The sequence below is a fragment of the Ceratosolen solmsi genome, unplaced genomic scaffold, assembly GCF_000503995.2.
Source record: "Ceratosolen solmsi marchali unplaced genomic scaffold, CerSol_1.0 scaffold11, whole genome shotgun sequence".
Lineage (NCBI taxonomy): Eukaryota > Metazoa > Arthropoda > Insecta > Hymenoptera > Agaonidae > Ceratosolen > Ceratosolen solmsi.
In genome coordinates, this window is record NW_011948416.1 from 5725326 (window position 1) to 5743171 (window position 17846).

Below are 17846 nucleotides of genomic sequence, written 5' to 3' on the forward strand. Positions count from 1 at the left end.
ATTCTAATATTTATACTTGATAATTTGTAATACTAATTTTACACTGAAATTCTTATTTTCTAAGTAGACAATGGAGCTGAGTATGCAAAAATAATAGATTAATTTTTTCTTTTCTTAATCGCAAACATTGAAACAAATTTTGCTTATGTTTCGGTTGCTGTAAACATTATAATTTATAAATCATTAATGTCAGAATACTTTGTCTAAGTATATTTCACAGGCGATCTAATTTATTATAGAAAAATTAAATTTCTTATAAATATAACTTATAAATATAATTTTTGAAGTACGTATACAATTTTGAAATTAATACTAATTAAATATTTGCAATACTTATTTAGATTATAAATGGAAGTGATTCATTATATGCTTTCCTCATTTCATTTCACAAATATTTCATATATTTCATAATTTATAATAGATAATGATAGATGGTAATGCATACTTAAAAAATATTAATATTAATATATTTACTCAAAAAATTATGTAACTCACGTGTGCAAAAATGATCTCGTATAATTGGAATTTAAATATTCATACCGAAGAACAAATGTAAAAATCGAATAAAATCTTAAGAATTATAATTATTCTTAATTTTCATAATATTTATGATATTTTGTTATTGATACATTTGTTTTCCCTCTCTCTCTTTTTTTTTTTTTAATATAATAAAATCTGCAGAAGCTAATAAATATTATTTAAAATTCAACATTCTAATTTAAAATTCTTATTGCTTATGTTATATTATTCTATAAATGAAAGTGTATGAAAACAGTCCTTAATTTTTAGAATTTCAATTATATTATATTGAACAGTCACGTAAAATAAAAAAAAGGAAAGTCGTATTTCTTGGATAAAGAACAATAATTTTTATAGCATCGGCATTTAATTAAGTTTAAAATCACTTTTGAAAATATTATTTTAAAATATTAATGTGAATATTATCAAAGATATTGTCAATAATTTTTTAATTTAGAAAGTTGTCGCTCTAAATATTAATCGTGTATATAAAAAATATATAAATTGCTTACAAAAGTAAAATATACTTTAGTAATTTTTTTTTTTTACATAAAATTATTAAGAAAAGTATAATGTGCGTCTAAAATAATAACATTACAATTATCTATTTTATCATAGCTTATCGAAGATAAATAATTTATTGAATAATTCAATGTATAAATAGTTAAAATAGTTTTACGTAATGAAAACTTTAAATAAATTATTTATTCAGATATTTTCTAGAAATTATTTGTACAAATTATGAATAAAAGTATCGATAAAGGGTAATAGTTTCAATAAATAGTAATAAATCATGGTTAATTTTTTTATATACACGTGAATGTAAAATTTATATATTACAAATTGAGATGAAAAATATTTAAATAAGAATATTTAACAAATGAGTAGAAAGAATTTCTTTAGAGAGAGAGAGAGAGAGAGAGAACATTTTTGTAGTTAAAACATTATTATGTATTGTAGAAAGAAAAAAACAAAAAACAAAAAAAAAAACGAAAAAATATCCACAAATTAATACAATAAATTTAATATAATCAAAAAGACTTAAAGTTGAAGTATAATAAATTTATGTATATAAGAGAAAGTGATGAAATTCTTTTATTTCTTCAAGTTTGTTAAAATCTGTACTAGTCCAATTAGCCCAATTAATTATCCATTATTGTCTTAGTTATGAAATATCAGTGGCTTGTGCAACATAACTACGTATCCTGCTTATTTGTTAATAATCTCATTTATAAGATGATTATACAACTGACAATTTTTTTTTGTTATAAATGAACATCGTCAGCAGGATAATAATATAATATACCAAAGTTGGTAAGAAATTAATAATCAATGTTATACATCAGTATGCGATGAGTATATTGAGTTTGCTCAATGTTTTAACGAGATAACTAAATAAATTCTCATTTGAAATTAACTTCGTCATATACATAAATTTGTTTTCTCATAATTATTTGTATTGGTTCATTTAATGTTGCAATGCCATACATATTATGAATAAAATTCACCTGACTAATTTACGTGCGCGCTTACACTAATGGACGAAGGTATGGATTTTGACCTTCGTTAATATCGGACGAAATAAGGACGAAAATTGTCGTGTAGCGTGCGGACGTATCGATTCGAATGTCGAATGACGATCGCGTAGATGCGGGTTTAAAGTTGAGACGAATGGAAACGCGGGCTTGATTATCGAAAACGCCTGCCCGAATTATCTTCGATGCACCTCTCCAGTCTCAACAATGGCTCTATGAAGCATCGGTTCAAAGTCGAAGAGAAACGCACATAAATGCTGATAGGTAATGAAGCAGCTGAGTAGTTTGAGAATTCGAGCGAGCGAGTGTGCGAGGAATGGCAGGGGTGGGATATGGAGTGGGAGTGGGAGTGAGATAGTGATATATATATATATATATATATATATATATATATATATGTATACAGGTATAACAAGGAGAAGCTAATCGGTGCCACTGTCGTTGTGTGCTGCCGGCAGTTGGCCTTTGCTAAGCTGGCAACACTTTGCGCTTAAGTTCGTTCTTAGTGCTACTTGAACGTTTGGTGCGGCCGTGTGCTTGTGTTGTGCGCGGTAGCGTACGTAGGCACGATCGATTAACTTTCGATTTTGAAATTAAACTTCGACTCCCGCTTTTCGGCTGCGTACCTTGGTGCGCTTGCGTTAGCTTTAATGGTTCATGGAGGCAGCCAATCGGGTGTTTCCGGGCTCTGAGTCTCTTTTTTATGGTGTTTTGCTGAGCATGGAATAAGTGTCGCTTGTTTCACTACTTGGCACGAGATTTCACTTCAATTACTCGTATAGTGAAGCGTCCATAGAAGAGCGAATGATATTTGGTATAATGTGATTTCCCATTACTTATTCTCTCGATCAAAATTTCTCTCTCATTTTCATTTCGCGCACACTTTACATTATTATTTTATTTAATTCACTCTTAGATCTTTTACGATTTGCAACGAGTAATGGAATCTTCATTTTTCATGTGAATCCGATCTTGGCGTTACTTATACGCAGGCATTATTCAACAAAACATCGATGAATACGTAAATATACGCGCGCGCGCGCGCACACATCATCATCATCATGACGCATAAATACTTTAAAAAATATTCAATCGAAATACATGTTTAGTGAAAGATTTAATTGAAACGTACGTTTAACGAACTATTTAATAATGCATTTGGATTAAAAAGTAGTCATCGTATATTACGGCTCATTATTTTTATTTTTCATCTTTGCAGTACATTCGTACAGGTTTTTTCCACCAAAGTCTCGTTATCCTTATTACGTGCTTCTTAAGTTTGTACTCCGATAACAATTAATTAAAGTTAATATTGTCGAGTTTATTTAATTTTAAAATAAAGATTTCCAACAAAACAGCTTCTTACTTGGCTTTCGAAAATCAATTTTGTACAATTACTTTCTATAGTTGATAAATTGATAACTAATTGATAAATGAATTAATTAGGCAAATGCTTGATGGGAATTTAATTATACACTTTATGTAACGTGTATATCTATTGATGTAATTCATATGTATGGGAAATTAAATTATATTTTGTGAAATGTTTAAGGCAATAAATAAAAAAAAAAAAAAAAAAAAAAAAAAAAAAAAAAAATTAATAACAAAAATTTTATCTTATGAATCTAATGTTTTATAAAAAAAATTTTTTTACAAATATAAATAATAGTTGTAATAATATTAAGTGATAATTGAAATAATTATTATTCGTTGTAGATTAAATTTTTTTCTTCAGTTATGTAATAATTATAGTAAATTTATAGATTTCTTTATATACATATAAAAAATATTTTTACACTTTAAATCTTCAATTCATTTTTTTACATTTTATTTATTTCTTTAGTTTTTTCTTCATTACTTTTCTAGCGTGAAATACGCAAGTATATTCTTCGATATGAAAACTAAAAGCCTAAGTATTTTTTAATGACATAATTATATTTTTCGACCGATGTCACGTAATTATACCATTTAAAATCGTATTATCCATAAGTAAATAATTATTTCTTTCGCCAATTTTCTAATCATTAAAATGTACTTAAACAAATGTAAAATAAACTCTATCATATAAAATCGTTATTGTTGACTGTAATAAGTTGAAGCGTGATTTTACCAAGGCATTACTAATTCGTAAAATTAATATTCTTATCGGAATGAAAATTTATTTTAGACGAAATTTATAATTTTCCCTGATATTACTTCTTTTCAGACTATTTTATACAAAAAGTTTATATGATTTATACTTTTATTGTAGGAGCTAAATATTATAAATTCGAGCAATTATATGGCTAATATTCAAAAGATGTTCGTTCAATTAGAGACGCCTATTTAATTTTAATAAAACCAAAAAATTCTTTTACACTCTTATAATGATAATAAAACAACGCACAATCAATATAAGTGATTTGCTTAACAATTGCCGTAAATCTAAATATTTAAAAAAATTGACACATTATTTAACTAAAGTTTTACGTACTACTTCATACAATCGTAAAAAAGATTGATAAATTCACATATTTGACAAAGCGTAGTGTTTACACTTTTTTCTATTTTAATAGCGACTTAACTGCATAATCTAAACAATTTTAATAATATGGCATTAGGTTTTGTATTTCAACTGAATATTAATAACACAGATGTTTCACTTACAATTTTATACCGTTGTTGATAATAAATTTCTAGTACAAGACTTGCATTAACAAAATTTTAAATGTTATTTGTTTACAATAATGATAATGATAAAATTAACGTAATAACGATTGCGATGGCGATATGTACATATAAAATGTGTTGAATAGTTTTCCTATCAACTTACGTAGTACTTTTTAACTTTCAATTTTAATGGTACAAGCCTTTATCTAAATCTTAAAATATTTTATTATCATTCTACACTATGATAATTCATTTTATGTCGAGAGATAAAGTCATTGCGTGTAAATAACCGTTAAAAATTCCACGCTGTGAAAGAAGTTCTAAAGCTGTCATTCAAAAAAAAAAAAAAAAAAAAAAAAAGCATTAGATACTGATATGTTAAAAAAATAAGAAAGAAGAAACAAAGGACTAGTAGAGTCATAAAACTGCGATGATTATTCATCAACAATATCTCTTTTCCTCGTAATCATCGCATTAAGATCTGCTTCTCTTTGTCATTCTGTTTACATTGGGGAGCAGACGAGAGATCGGGCAGATGAAACTCGCCGGGAATCCGGAGGACGATATGGGCCGAGGACGAGCAAGCCACACCAAGACGACGATGGCTATGGCGAGGATAACGTCCGACCCACACGCACAAGCCATGTAATAACAAGGCGATGAAAGCGCATGAATGCGGGAGAACGACAGCGTTGCTTAAAGAGGACTGGAAAGCTCGAGGGGAGGGGCAATTTCGCAGCCCCTCTGTCCCTATCTCTCCACCGGCACATCCCGACGACACAAATATCGTTTCGCGATGGTGAGTATGAGGTCGTTTCTCATGCGCTCGAGCGCGATTTCACGTTTCCGCCCCCGCGTAACGGATAAGACGGCGCCGGCGACACCGGATCAGCTATGAAGAGTGAAAGCCTCGCTAACGAGTCGCCGCTATCCATTATTTACATTTCGCGCGCCATTCTTCGTTAGCTTCGCTGTTTTTTGAAAGTTGACAGATGATAAAAACATGAGCGTTCCACTAGTCGCGGATGCGTTAGCGAAAGGATACCGATTGACGACGCGCACAACCTTAGCCGTGGAAACGACGCATCGATAATCTCGATATTGTTATTATTGTATTATTGATTTATCGCTGATTCAGGCTACCGCCGCCTTGTCCAGCTGACATTCTTGTTTAAAGTACGCCAAGGCATATAATATTAACGTAGGCACATTCGGATTCGCAGCGAGTGTAAATAGTTTTGAGAATGAATGGAAGAATGCAATGCAGAGGCGATCGTTTTTATCTTTACAATACTCGGATGGATTTAATAGGACTTTTCTTAGTAAGGAAGTATCCAAGAATAACGAGTCTATTATTAGAAAGAATTTGCCATGTCTTGTAAGCTGATAATAGGATCATATGATTACATCAAGGTTAACTTATACGTATCGATCACCACATTATTTCCAATTGTTCAATGAACATAATCTTTCACCTGGATAAATAATTCTGTATGAAAGCGATTTCTTTCGACCTAATACCGTTATAATGAATTATTATTATTATTATTATTATTTTTATTTTTTTTTATTTTGAACATAGCCAATATTAAATTTCACTCAAATCAATGACATTGACAGATTTGAATCATTCGCGAATGTCAATTTACACGCGCAGAGTTAACAAGCGAATATAATTGAAATATAAATGAGGAGATAATTAACGCATTTAGGTAGAGAATTATTAAGCTTAATGTACTTTGATGATGATTACATTTGTAAACAAATGTAAATTAACAATATAAACTAATTACTAAATAGAAAAACGTCCCAACTCTCGACGAGCCACAATTACAAAAATTGTTTACTCTAACTACACGTAAATACTAAATGACTTTTGTATTTTTCTTAGTCATTGTGCATCAGCATAATTATTGCTTGGAAGCGTTTGCGCAAGAATCTCTGCACTTAATGGGACACTTCGTGTTATAAAAACGCTTTCCATGATATTGAATCCGAAGTGGCTGTAATGCAATTATTCGCGGCCACATCGAATCCGCGACGTCTCGCGCAACCGCAACGCATCGCCAAAAACCGCAATCACTTTCTTATATAAATCCAACTTGGCAACGAGACGATCTTTCAACATATTTTCTTGGGGTAAACGATACGTTTCTCAGGGATGTCCCATGACTTCCGATCGGACATCGATACTATACGCGGGGGTTGTATCTTCGATATTATCGATGGTATATCGTTCGAATTCTTATTGGATGTAAGGGATTAATAGAGAATGACGCACGTACATGTATTGGGCTATGTGCTTTTTTTTTTTTTGCTTTTTTTTTTGATTTTCTGTATGTACATTTTATATGAAAATTAGATGGGCATTATAGTGCGTAACACATGTGAGTAATGCGTAATTAAACAAGAAGGTTATAACGAGTAGCTCACAGAGTAATTTATAGTAATTTGCCGAGCTAACGTTTCTTTTCGGGAGCTATAAATCAATTATAAATAATCAGCAGTTATATCATAAATAATAGTCAGTGTAAGAAAATTGTGATAATAATAATGTCTATTTTTTCCACATTTCCATTATTAGGTTTACTTGACATCTAGTATTATGTGTACACTTTTGTGTGTACAGCGATTTTCATAATTTAGATGACATTGCGATAAATTTGTATACTATTGCGTAATTACGAGCGGCAAGAATAAATAATCTTACGACAAAGTATAAGTCTCGGAAGAGTCATCACATTGTCGTATATTATTGTAGTAGTACATGTGCTTCTGTTTATCGGGCTCCTTTAATGGAACGAGAAAAACTCATGGTAGCAGTAATAATTTTTATAAATAAACGTTATTTAGGTGCGAGGTGATCTCCCGCGTATGACAAAAACGGACTTTGGAACCTTGAGGTTTCGGGAAAAACAAAGGGACGAGAGTGCAATTTTCAACATAGTGCTTTACAGCACGCTTAAGTTCACTTTTGTATTGTGTATTTTTTATAATAGGATAGACGAGTGATGAAAAGGCTATTTCGCAAGCTGTCAATTATGACGACTCGTGGCTTAATTATGGTACATTCGACGGTGCAATTTTTCGCTACGACTTGCATGTATCATTGAAACGCCTTTTAAGACTCTTGTTTTTTTCCACGGTCAATTGCTATATTTAGGTATATGCACAATTTATTTAGCAATTAGGAGTGCCCCCAACTGCTTACATTTTTATATAATTACAAGGCAAATGGATGTATGCATGTGTGTATATGGAAAGGCGAATAAATAAATTCAATGCTTAAGAAAATTAAGACTCACAATTAAGACTAACATAATGAAAATGGATTATTTTACTTTTAAATCTTTATCACTTGATTTATCACTTTATTGCTTTTATCTTTTTCCTTTCGCTTAACGAATATTTTTATAAATTTCCTACTGCGTTATCTGAAGAAAAAATCGTTTCACACGTACGAGTAATCGAAAATATACTTCATAATTGGCCATTATTTTAATAATCACAATAATAACAATTATTTTCATGCCTTTATGTTTGTATTCGAATTAATGTTCGCAAGGGATCGATGTTTCCGACAAAAAATATATTAAAAAAAAAGTTCCCATTCCTTTTTTTTTTTTTTACGGAAATGATGTATCGGTCGATTGAAATACATACGATTAGTGAAGCTTTGGCAAGATATCATTGATATCTTGTCTTAACAAATAGCAATATTGATCCTCTACATCGAAATAAGGATTAAATTTGTCGATATATTGTACTGTTGCGAGATAAATACTTTATCTTTTTTTTTCTTTTTTTTGTTTGTTTTTTTTTTTTAACATTCTTATAATTTCCGAGAAGAATTTTTATTGTTATATAAATAATACTGACACTTTTATTATGAATTACATTTGTGATTACAATCAGTGTTACATTAAGGTCAATGTATTTTTTTTTTTTTTTTTACTTTTTAATCGATTGATAAATCATTTTTAAATATTCGAGATTTATTATAATGATTATTAGGACATAAATTTCTTTCTTTCAATAAATTACCAAGCTACCTCGCATATCGGGAAATTCTATAGATAGATAGACAAGTACCTTGAAACTTGATTTAGTGCGCTTCGAGCTTTCTTCACGAATGCTTTCGTACATACGCGAACGATGTTACACCGACACCGAGGCACGCACAAGCACACAAGTGCATAACAAACCAATACTATGAAGGCATAGAAGGTGCCGTGGTGTAATAAATGTACGTTTGCGATTGCAGGTGAGCCACGAGGAGCTGGAACTGTATTTTTACGTCTCTTGCGGCGTGACGGCCATCTGCATGATTCTTCTGCTAATCCTCATCATCATCCTCTTCGTCAAAGTGAATCGCCTTACAACGGACGAGTGAGTGCGCCCAGCCCAAGGGAGCCCGGCCAATCAATCAGAGAGAGAGAGAGAGAGAGAGAGAGAGAGATGGGCGAATCGCGCGAGACGATGTCGGAGCTCGGAGTTTTCTAATGCGCGAGTTTTCTTTTTTAATAGTGCGGCGCGCTCGTACGCGGGCTTCGCACTTGAATTCCAGGGCCGCGTGATAAGAGTCGATCGAATCGTGAGGCGCTGACTCATAATCTCTCTCTCTCTCTCTCTCTCTCTCTCTCTCTCGCTTGCTTCTTGACGAAATCGTTGATAACGTATCTTAACTGCATCTGCCGAGCTCGGGATTTATATTATTTCAGAACACTTACCTGCGCGCGACAAGTTTTTCATCTACTATTGACCCTCGCGCCTTTCCTGATAAAGCCATTTATGCGCCATGATGATAACGATCGAGTAATTGCGTGAATAATCCACGACGCTTAATATCATAATTAACATTAATTCTTTGATTATATCGAGTTGATACGATTTCATATTTACTTTCGTAGTTGTTTTTTTATTTGTTTTTTTGTGCCTTCCGCTCGAAGATCTTCGTACTTATAGCCTTGATAAACTTCGTGGTATTGAGTTGGGCAGCAAAATGGAACGATTTCTAAATAATAATTTTTATAATGACGTATCGCGAGTTGCTAAATTCATTTATATACAAATCAATGTTCATTTGTATATTCTGTAATGTTAATTGTAATATTACTTCATTGATTTGGTCGAGGCTCCAACATTAGCAAATGTCCAGAGCTATTCACTCCATACACATTATATAGATATTTGCTGATTTTATAATTATATTATTATTTTTTTTTTTTTTGTTTTTTTTTTTTTATTAATCGAACTTTACTCCGTATAACGAAATAACGTAATAACGAAGCCTGTTTTATATTTTCCTAATGTTTAATTTTCCATAGTTCATTTTGTTTTTCGGACAATCGGAATGAACTATTTAATCAGAGGAAATGTGATTATTTTAAATGAGACACTTCATAAGGGCACTTTTGTTTACTTACCTTGCAATTTGGTGAACTAGAAATTTTGATGCATAATGATTTTTTCGAGGTCATCAAATTGGCCTGGATAAGTCTTTGAAAAATATATGTCGTATGTATACGGGCAAGTATTTTTATTAAACAAAATATGAATATTGCACTCGAGATACTTAAATCTATCATAACAAATCTACTACATTAATATCAAGATAAATTTTGAAGTATTAAAGTAGTGTGCAACAATTAATAAAATTTAAATATATATATAGAGAGTATTTAAAACGAAATGAATTGCAATTTACGTATCTTTTGACGTGTATGGCTTATTTGAAGTTTTTGAAGCTTCGTAAAAAGAACAATAAAATCTATTTAACTAATTGTTAAAACTTTATAAATCATTATTTCAAAGCATATTTCATTGAAAGCTCTCGTTTGAAATTAATTATCTATAATATAGCTGTAGAGGAGAATTAATTACTTATATATTTTGAATTCTTAAGTTTTTGAAACATCATGCTATCATTTACTATCATAATAACATAATGTAAATCAGCAATTAGCATGTAATTGACAAATAAATTTTTGTTTTTTATTCTAAAAGTCTTAAAATGTCAGTTTTTCTTTATCGTTCAAGGCTGATGGGCTCATTGAGTGAAAATTGGACTAATATTAAATTAAAGTTTCAATAATATCCGTGTTAAAAGAGTTAATAATTAATAAAACTTACTTGTAAATCGTATGAATAATTCCATCATTAGAAATTTCAATAAATCATAAAATATCTCGAAATAAAGTCTCTGTCCCTATACAAAGGAAAGTTAAAATTAAATGAAAAAAAAAAAAAAAAAGAAAGCGATCGTTGTTTATGTGATAAATTGTAATTATCAATTAAACGCCCATTACTTAATGCGATGTATATTGTTTTTCAGCTCAAATCAATTAGGAAGGCAGGCAAATATGATGGCTGAATTCTGCTATACGAATCCAACGATAGTACCGGGTGAAGAACTTTCACGTCGAGGATTTTCCATGTACAGCGGATCTGACAATTTTATTGACGACTATGGAATTCGAAGCAATAAGTATGCTGGACCGCATCATGAAACTCGATCCAAGTTTTGAACAATTGTACAAATACGAAGAACAAAAAGCGGAAACTTATGAATTAATCATTAGTATTCGGTTGGGAGCGTCCGACGGTTATTCGGTCATATAAAAATTATATTTTGTTTTAGAATTCTTATGAGTTTCATGTAACAATAAATTATATTCCATATTTCATTTGATGCTTGTGAGAAAATAATAACGTAATAAGCGATTCTTTATTTGTATTTATCTGTAAGTTAATTGGCCGAGTCGAGTATTGGCTCAGTGGACGAAGAACGATATAAGTAATTTAAAAAATAAAATAAAAAAAAGAACAACGGATCCTGATATTTTTATGTTAATATGAAGACTATTACTTTATCCTCGTATAAATTATAAAAATAACTTCTTCGTAAGATCATAAACTCCCAAATGTTTAAAGCTTTGCATTTAAGCGTACTAGATAAGTAAATCAATAAAAATATAATTAAAAAATAACGGCAGAGCATTAAATGTACGTCGTTGCTTTTCTAAAAGAAAAATTAATTGCACTGATTTATACGAATAGTTTAATAACATATCTGGAGACCATTTAATTTTAACCAAAATATATACAACTTATTTTAATTCGCCAAATAACTTGATAATAATAACAATAATAATAGCAAACAATACATTACGTAGTGATTACAAAAACAAAGCTTTTATTTAATTTACGAGAATTATAATATTTGTTAATATATTTCAGCTTTATATGATATACCTTTTAAAAAATATTTTTAAATGTTACAATTTATTTATCTTTCGATGTGAGTTTGCCTGTAAAAAAAAATAATTATAAAACTCTTTTTATAATTCTCAATTTTACCGATGGCTTATAAAAAAATTTTACGTAACTCGGCTGAGAGGTGTTAAATGTCAATGTTTATAAGATTGGACGCCTTTGTTTTTCAATACTAGATTTATCTTTGTGATAAAATTCTAACTTAAAAAAAAAATGTTTTTCCTTTATATAAATTAAGAAACAATATTGAAGTTACCATGTTAATAGTTTTAAATAAATATATAATTATTGCACGTTATACATGTAGTCTGTGTGCTTGTAATGGTAGATTTTTCAATAATTGATATCAAAATTCTACATAAATTTTACAATCGACTGAAAAATAGTTTAGTTAATGACATTATATTTTAATATTAATTTTAAATGTATTCTTTTCTTCGTATCACTCGTAGTTTTTATTACAAATTTTATTTAATTATCTGTAATTGAGGACACTCGTCAATGGAAATTTATAATTCGAATTTATTGTTATTAAAAAAATTTTATGAGTTATATTTAAAAGTCCCTTATAAATGATTTTATTTGTTATAGTTATATTTGAATCATAAATGAGCATTCATATTGTTTTGTAAATTATTATTATTTATATATAGATATATATAATTTCACAAAATATAACATTATTTGTAAATGCGCATTGATGAGAATGGAATTGTTTAAATTTATTAGAGTTTTAAAAGTCTATAAAGAATGTTTATTTATAAATATTATTTTCATATATAGATATATATATATATATATATATATATATATATATATGTGTTCAAAATATATATAAAATGTTCAAAAATAAATATTTCCATTAACAAAGGTCTTTTATCTATTATTTTGTAAAACGTAACTATATATTTAGATTAATTATTCATAAATACATTGAAGAAAGAGTTTTTCAGCGTATAAATAGTCTGTATTGCCAAAGACAATATAGTAATAAAGAAGCGATGTTAAATTTTATACAACACAAGTACCATAATGTATTTATTAATGAAATTATAATATATAACGTGAAAACTATAATGTTATTATTAGTCTCATTAAAAGTCAAGTTGAAAATAAAATATTGTACAAAATTTTAATAAATAAACCCAAATGTAACGAAGGATATTTTTATTCGATAAAAAAAATTCTCTTGATTTCGATTATTCATGATTTACTTATATACGAAAATTTGAATCCAAGTATTACAAAATAGCATTTAATATTTTGAAAATGCATTTTATATAGTGACTATGAACTATTGATTAAAATTTTTTTATTAAATTGTTAAATTATTTTCACTTATTACTTATAATATATAACCAATGATATTTAAATTAATATCTTTATTTATATTATAAATTTATATCAATGGCTTATATCACAAGAATGGTGGAATGAAATAAAAAATCATTGGGAAATTAAACATATTCTAACATATTGTGCATTATATATATACATTTTTTCTAATCGGATTCCATCTTTTTTTTTTTTGCCTTCTTTATATAAACAATAAGTACAATGAAATAATTATTTAATATTTTTTTTTGAATATATGTTAAATAGAATATAATAAAGAATAAAACTTCGTACGGTGAATCGGCCAAGGTAATAGAAAATAAAACTACTTTGAAACTCTCGGATTGCGATTGTATTTGCCCTCATTCTTATCAGTAAAAATGTATACACAGTAATGTCGTTAAGCGTCAGTTACTATTCTTTGGGCTGGCGATATATTAAGTATTGTCATAACAGTATAATTCAAAATAGTAATTCTGATATTATACGAAAGAGCACAAATGTTATATGTGTACTTTAAAATTTATTTTTTCTAATTTCTTTCAAATATATTTCTAATTTATTTGTGTAATGTACTTAACGACTAGTCACGGCCAAACGTATAAACGTATTTTACACATTAAATAAATATTATCGTATATAAATCATTCGTTATATATTTTTACGGCCCATTTTCTCGTACTTTTTTCACTTTCGTATCGAAATATACAACAGTTTCGATTTTAATTATCCCAACTTTTTTTTTTGTCAGATAGTGAACATTATTTTTTTTTTTTTTTTCTCTTTGGTTTTTGTTTTTTTTCCAAAATGAAAAATTTATGTTTAAGATGTGTAAAAAAAAAAAGAAAGAAACTAAAATACATTGTTTCTGTCAGATGTATTACACCGAAATACCACGGATCAAGGATACGAATATCCAAATGTTTTTAACACGTTCTAAAATTATTTATCATCTTTATTTCATCACTTGCTTCATTTCTCAGATCCAAATGGCATTGATACTTATAAACTTCATCATTTATGGGTAATTGGCGTAATTTTAATATGCGTCTTGTACCATGTGGCTTGGCTTTGATTACAATATGATGTGGCTGCAGCAGAAAACGAGAATGAGCCTTCGCTCTGTAATATGTAATCAATCAGCTTCTTCGAAGATTATTTGCACCTTATTACATATGCAAACTTTTGACTTTATTAGAAAATCGATTGCGATCCTCATAAATGTCAAGTTTATGTGAGAAAATTTTAGATTTGTAATGATCATATTTCACAACAAATAATACATAGTTTTTATATACCCAATACATTACGATATTTACGATTACTTTGGTTAAATAATTATGCAGCTGGAATCTTAAGGAGTATTGCAATTAAAAAATTTACTATCCATATAATCGAAATATAAAGAGATCATGAATTTTTATTCAACAGAATTTTCATTTGATTTACCTTTAAGGCTAATTTTTATTTCCTTTTACTCCCTGTTCCCTTAATTTGCCGTTTAAGTCTCCGTTTCCTATTAGTATTTACAATCATGAGAACTTACGAGGCGAAACTAGGATTTTGGCGTTGCAATTTTTGGTCTACGCTCTAGTCAATTTATTATCGAAAAAAAAAGACGTCACAAGTACGCTTAAAGCTCGTTATCGGCGTAATAACGACGCGGCTAGCCGCGAGTATAACGACTGCGATGACTTTCGTTATATATTGCGTTCACTGACTATTTTATTATCACTGCTTGGCAAAAGGGCGTAAAACCATCATTAAAACCGACAGCGAGAAGAGCAACCTAACGACGTTTCGCCCATTTGCGAAACTTCTCACGAATGGAAATTTGCCCTGAATCAAGCATTTTTATCTCTTCCATCTCTTTTATTTCACCCTACCAAGAGCGCCAAATCGTTTTGTAATCTTGTCAAAATCAACCTCCTTTGCAATTGTTATCATGTGGCTTTTATTTCTTTATGCGTTTACAAAACTAATAAAGGAACGATTCACATTGTTATTGTTAAGGAGGCACGTACATTTAGTGGTAGTATAAGGTTTAAAATATCAAAAGCATGCTTGGCGTAAATTTTTAATGATTTATAGAATCTTTAATGATTTATATTGTTTGCCTTGGTTGAGCTAATCGAACAACAATTATTATATTTTCGACATAGAAAAGATATTAAGTTAAGAAAAAATTCAAACGATTAAACACTCTGTTTTTATAATGCACGCGGATATTTATAATCAATATTTAACGATGATATTAATGAAATACATATATTCGTTTGTTATATATCAATTTTGCTTCAATTATCATGAAAATAACTGCATCTCTAAAAATTCGGTATTCATTTCCAAATTGTATTTTAAATATAAGAATACATTTTGAGGAGTATTTTATCCTAATGGAACTTTTCAAATTTTCATTATGAACATAGTATTCTTAAATAACGTTTTCTATAAGCAGATTTCAGAATACTCTATTATCTTCTAAGGGCAATAAGAAGCTTTATGTTTTTCGAATCAAAATGAAAAGTTCGGTAGACGCAATCCGTGCTTTTACATACTCTTGAAATTTTAGTGAATCCTTTCAAAATTATCTACGTATATATATATATATATATATATATATATAAACTGTACACTTACTTTGAGAAATATTAAATGGTATAAATGAATAGAAGATAACGAAGACAATTATTTTGAATGAAAAATGTAATAGATATTAAATCAGATAATCTACATGCAAAATGTGACTTATAATTTAATTACTACGTAAAATAATCGATCATATTTGTTTATGTATTGTAACACAGTTTCATTAAACAACATATTTCTGTGTGAGAATATTGGTAGATACAACGTTAATAGGACATATTATTGATAGCTTGTGCAAATCAATAAAAATTGAAAGTCAAATTGAATTTATGTGCGAAACTACGAGAGCGTAAATTTAAATTTACGTACTGTATCGATGATTCATAATAAATAATAATATTTATAATATATGATATAATATTTAATAATGTTTAAAGTAATATGTTGTTAAAACTAACGTTAATAACGTTATAACTAAACGTGTGATGAAAGATAATAAATATATTTTATTATGATATTTCAATGTAATTTGATTTGCGTAGATTTACGAAATACGTTAATTATAAATGGTTAATAATAAAATACATATTTTTAATAAATTTTAATTTATCGTTTGATAAGAAACAGTTAATCTATTGTATGTAAAATAATTTCCGTTACATATATATTTTTAATAGAAAAATTTTGTAAGATCAAATCGATCAGGAATTTCGGTAGAAAATTTAATACTAAAATATATCATATAAGGGAAAGTTAATTACATAATTTATTTCAAGGTTATATTAATTTTTTTTTTTCAATATAAAAAATCTTCTTTATTTTAAACTTACGAGAGGATTTTTATTATTTATTGTAATAAATATTTGTTTCATTATTATTTCTAATGCACATACTATTTTATTATAATTATATAATTAATTAATAATGTTCCAGTGCTTGCTAACAATTAGATTTATATTAACAAATTATTAAAATGTATTGTTTTATACATTTTTAATTAATATGCTTTACTTATATAATAATTTTTATTTAATTCTATTATTTCGTTTCATATTAATTATTTGTAAAATAATATTAATTGTGTTTTTGTTCTTTAGAGAAGTCTTTCGTACAATATATTTAATTTTAAATATTAAACATGAGATTTTAATAATAATTTAATTCATTATATAATGAATTGATTTTTTTTTTTTTAATATATATGCTAGTTATGAGCTAAGCGTTGTATACGATTTGATAAGAAATATAACATTTGTACATTATGTATGCATATATACATTGATTAAAAAATTCAAACTACGCACAAGTATTCTACGAAGTTCTGTAGATATATTATGCTTATAATATAACTATTTTTTTTCTATTTTCTAACAATCTTCTTTTATTTATTCAATCGTTATCCTTTTGAACTTTACACGTATATAAGTAATTATAGCTTGAACGTAAAATAACAATATAGATAATTTCTTTCATCATTAATGGAACTAGCTAATGTGTTATATTTTTTAGATTTTCTACAGAATTTATAATTCGGATATTAATAAATGTCGGAGCTACAACGTATTTCGCTTCGGTATAATATAGCGATGTAAATAATTAAAAAAATTTAATAGTAATAAATAATAATGTGTACATAAGTAGGTAATGATAGTTAGTTGATACAAATCTAAATTGATACAGTATTAGAAAGTAGATCAAAAGTCCTGTCGATACTATAAACATGTCGTAATGTCGATGTCAAATGAACGTGGATTACTCTCTTGTATATTGTGTTCCAGAAAGAAGCTTTTGGGTGGGAGTAAAACTTACAGGAGGAGCCGTAGAAAGCGGGGTAATAGCGAAGCGCGCGCGCGGATAGGCCATAATTGGTATAAAATCATCGAGCAAACACATCGGACAAGACAGCTTGAGGGGTTGTGGGCGGCGTTACGTGCTGTTACCTTG

The 17846-nt window shown here is 28.5% G+C and overlaps 1 protein-coding gene across 3 annotated transcripts; it reads left to right on the forward strand.

Moving 5' to 3' along the window:
• The first annotated feature begins 2493 nt into the window (after nucleotides 1-2493).
• LOC105359238 (uncharacterized) lies at nucleotides 2494-11382 on the forward strand. Of its 3 annotated transcripts, XM_011495771.1 has the most exons (4): nucleotides 2494-2868; nucleotides 5223-5502; nucleotides 8968-9092; nucleotides 11038-11382. In XM_011495771.1, the coding sequence occupies exons 2-4, from the start codon at nucleotides 5500-5502 to the stop codon at nucleotides 11228-11230; spliced, it is 321 nt and encodes a 106-aa protein (XP_011494073.1). In that variant the 5' UTR covers nucleotides 2494-2868; nucleotides 5223-5499; the 3' UTR covers nucleotides 11231-11382. The 3 variants fall into 3 exon arrangements, with proteins under 3 accessions (XP_011494073.1, XP_011494072.1, XP_011494074.1); XM_011495772.1 differs by lacking the exons at nucleotides 2494-2868; nucleotides 5223-5502 and adding an exon at nucleotides 7288-7866; XM_011495770.1 differs by lacking the exons at nucleotides 2494-2868; nucleotides 8968-9092 and having other exon boundaries at nucleotides 5177-5502.
• The last annotated feature ends 6464 nt before the right edge of the window (nucleotides 11383-17846 follow it).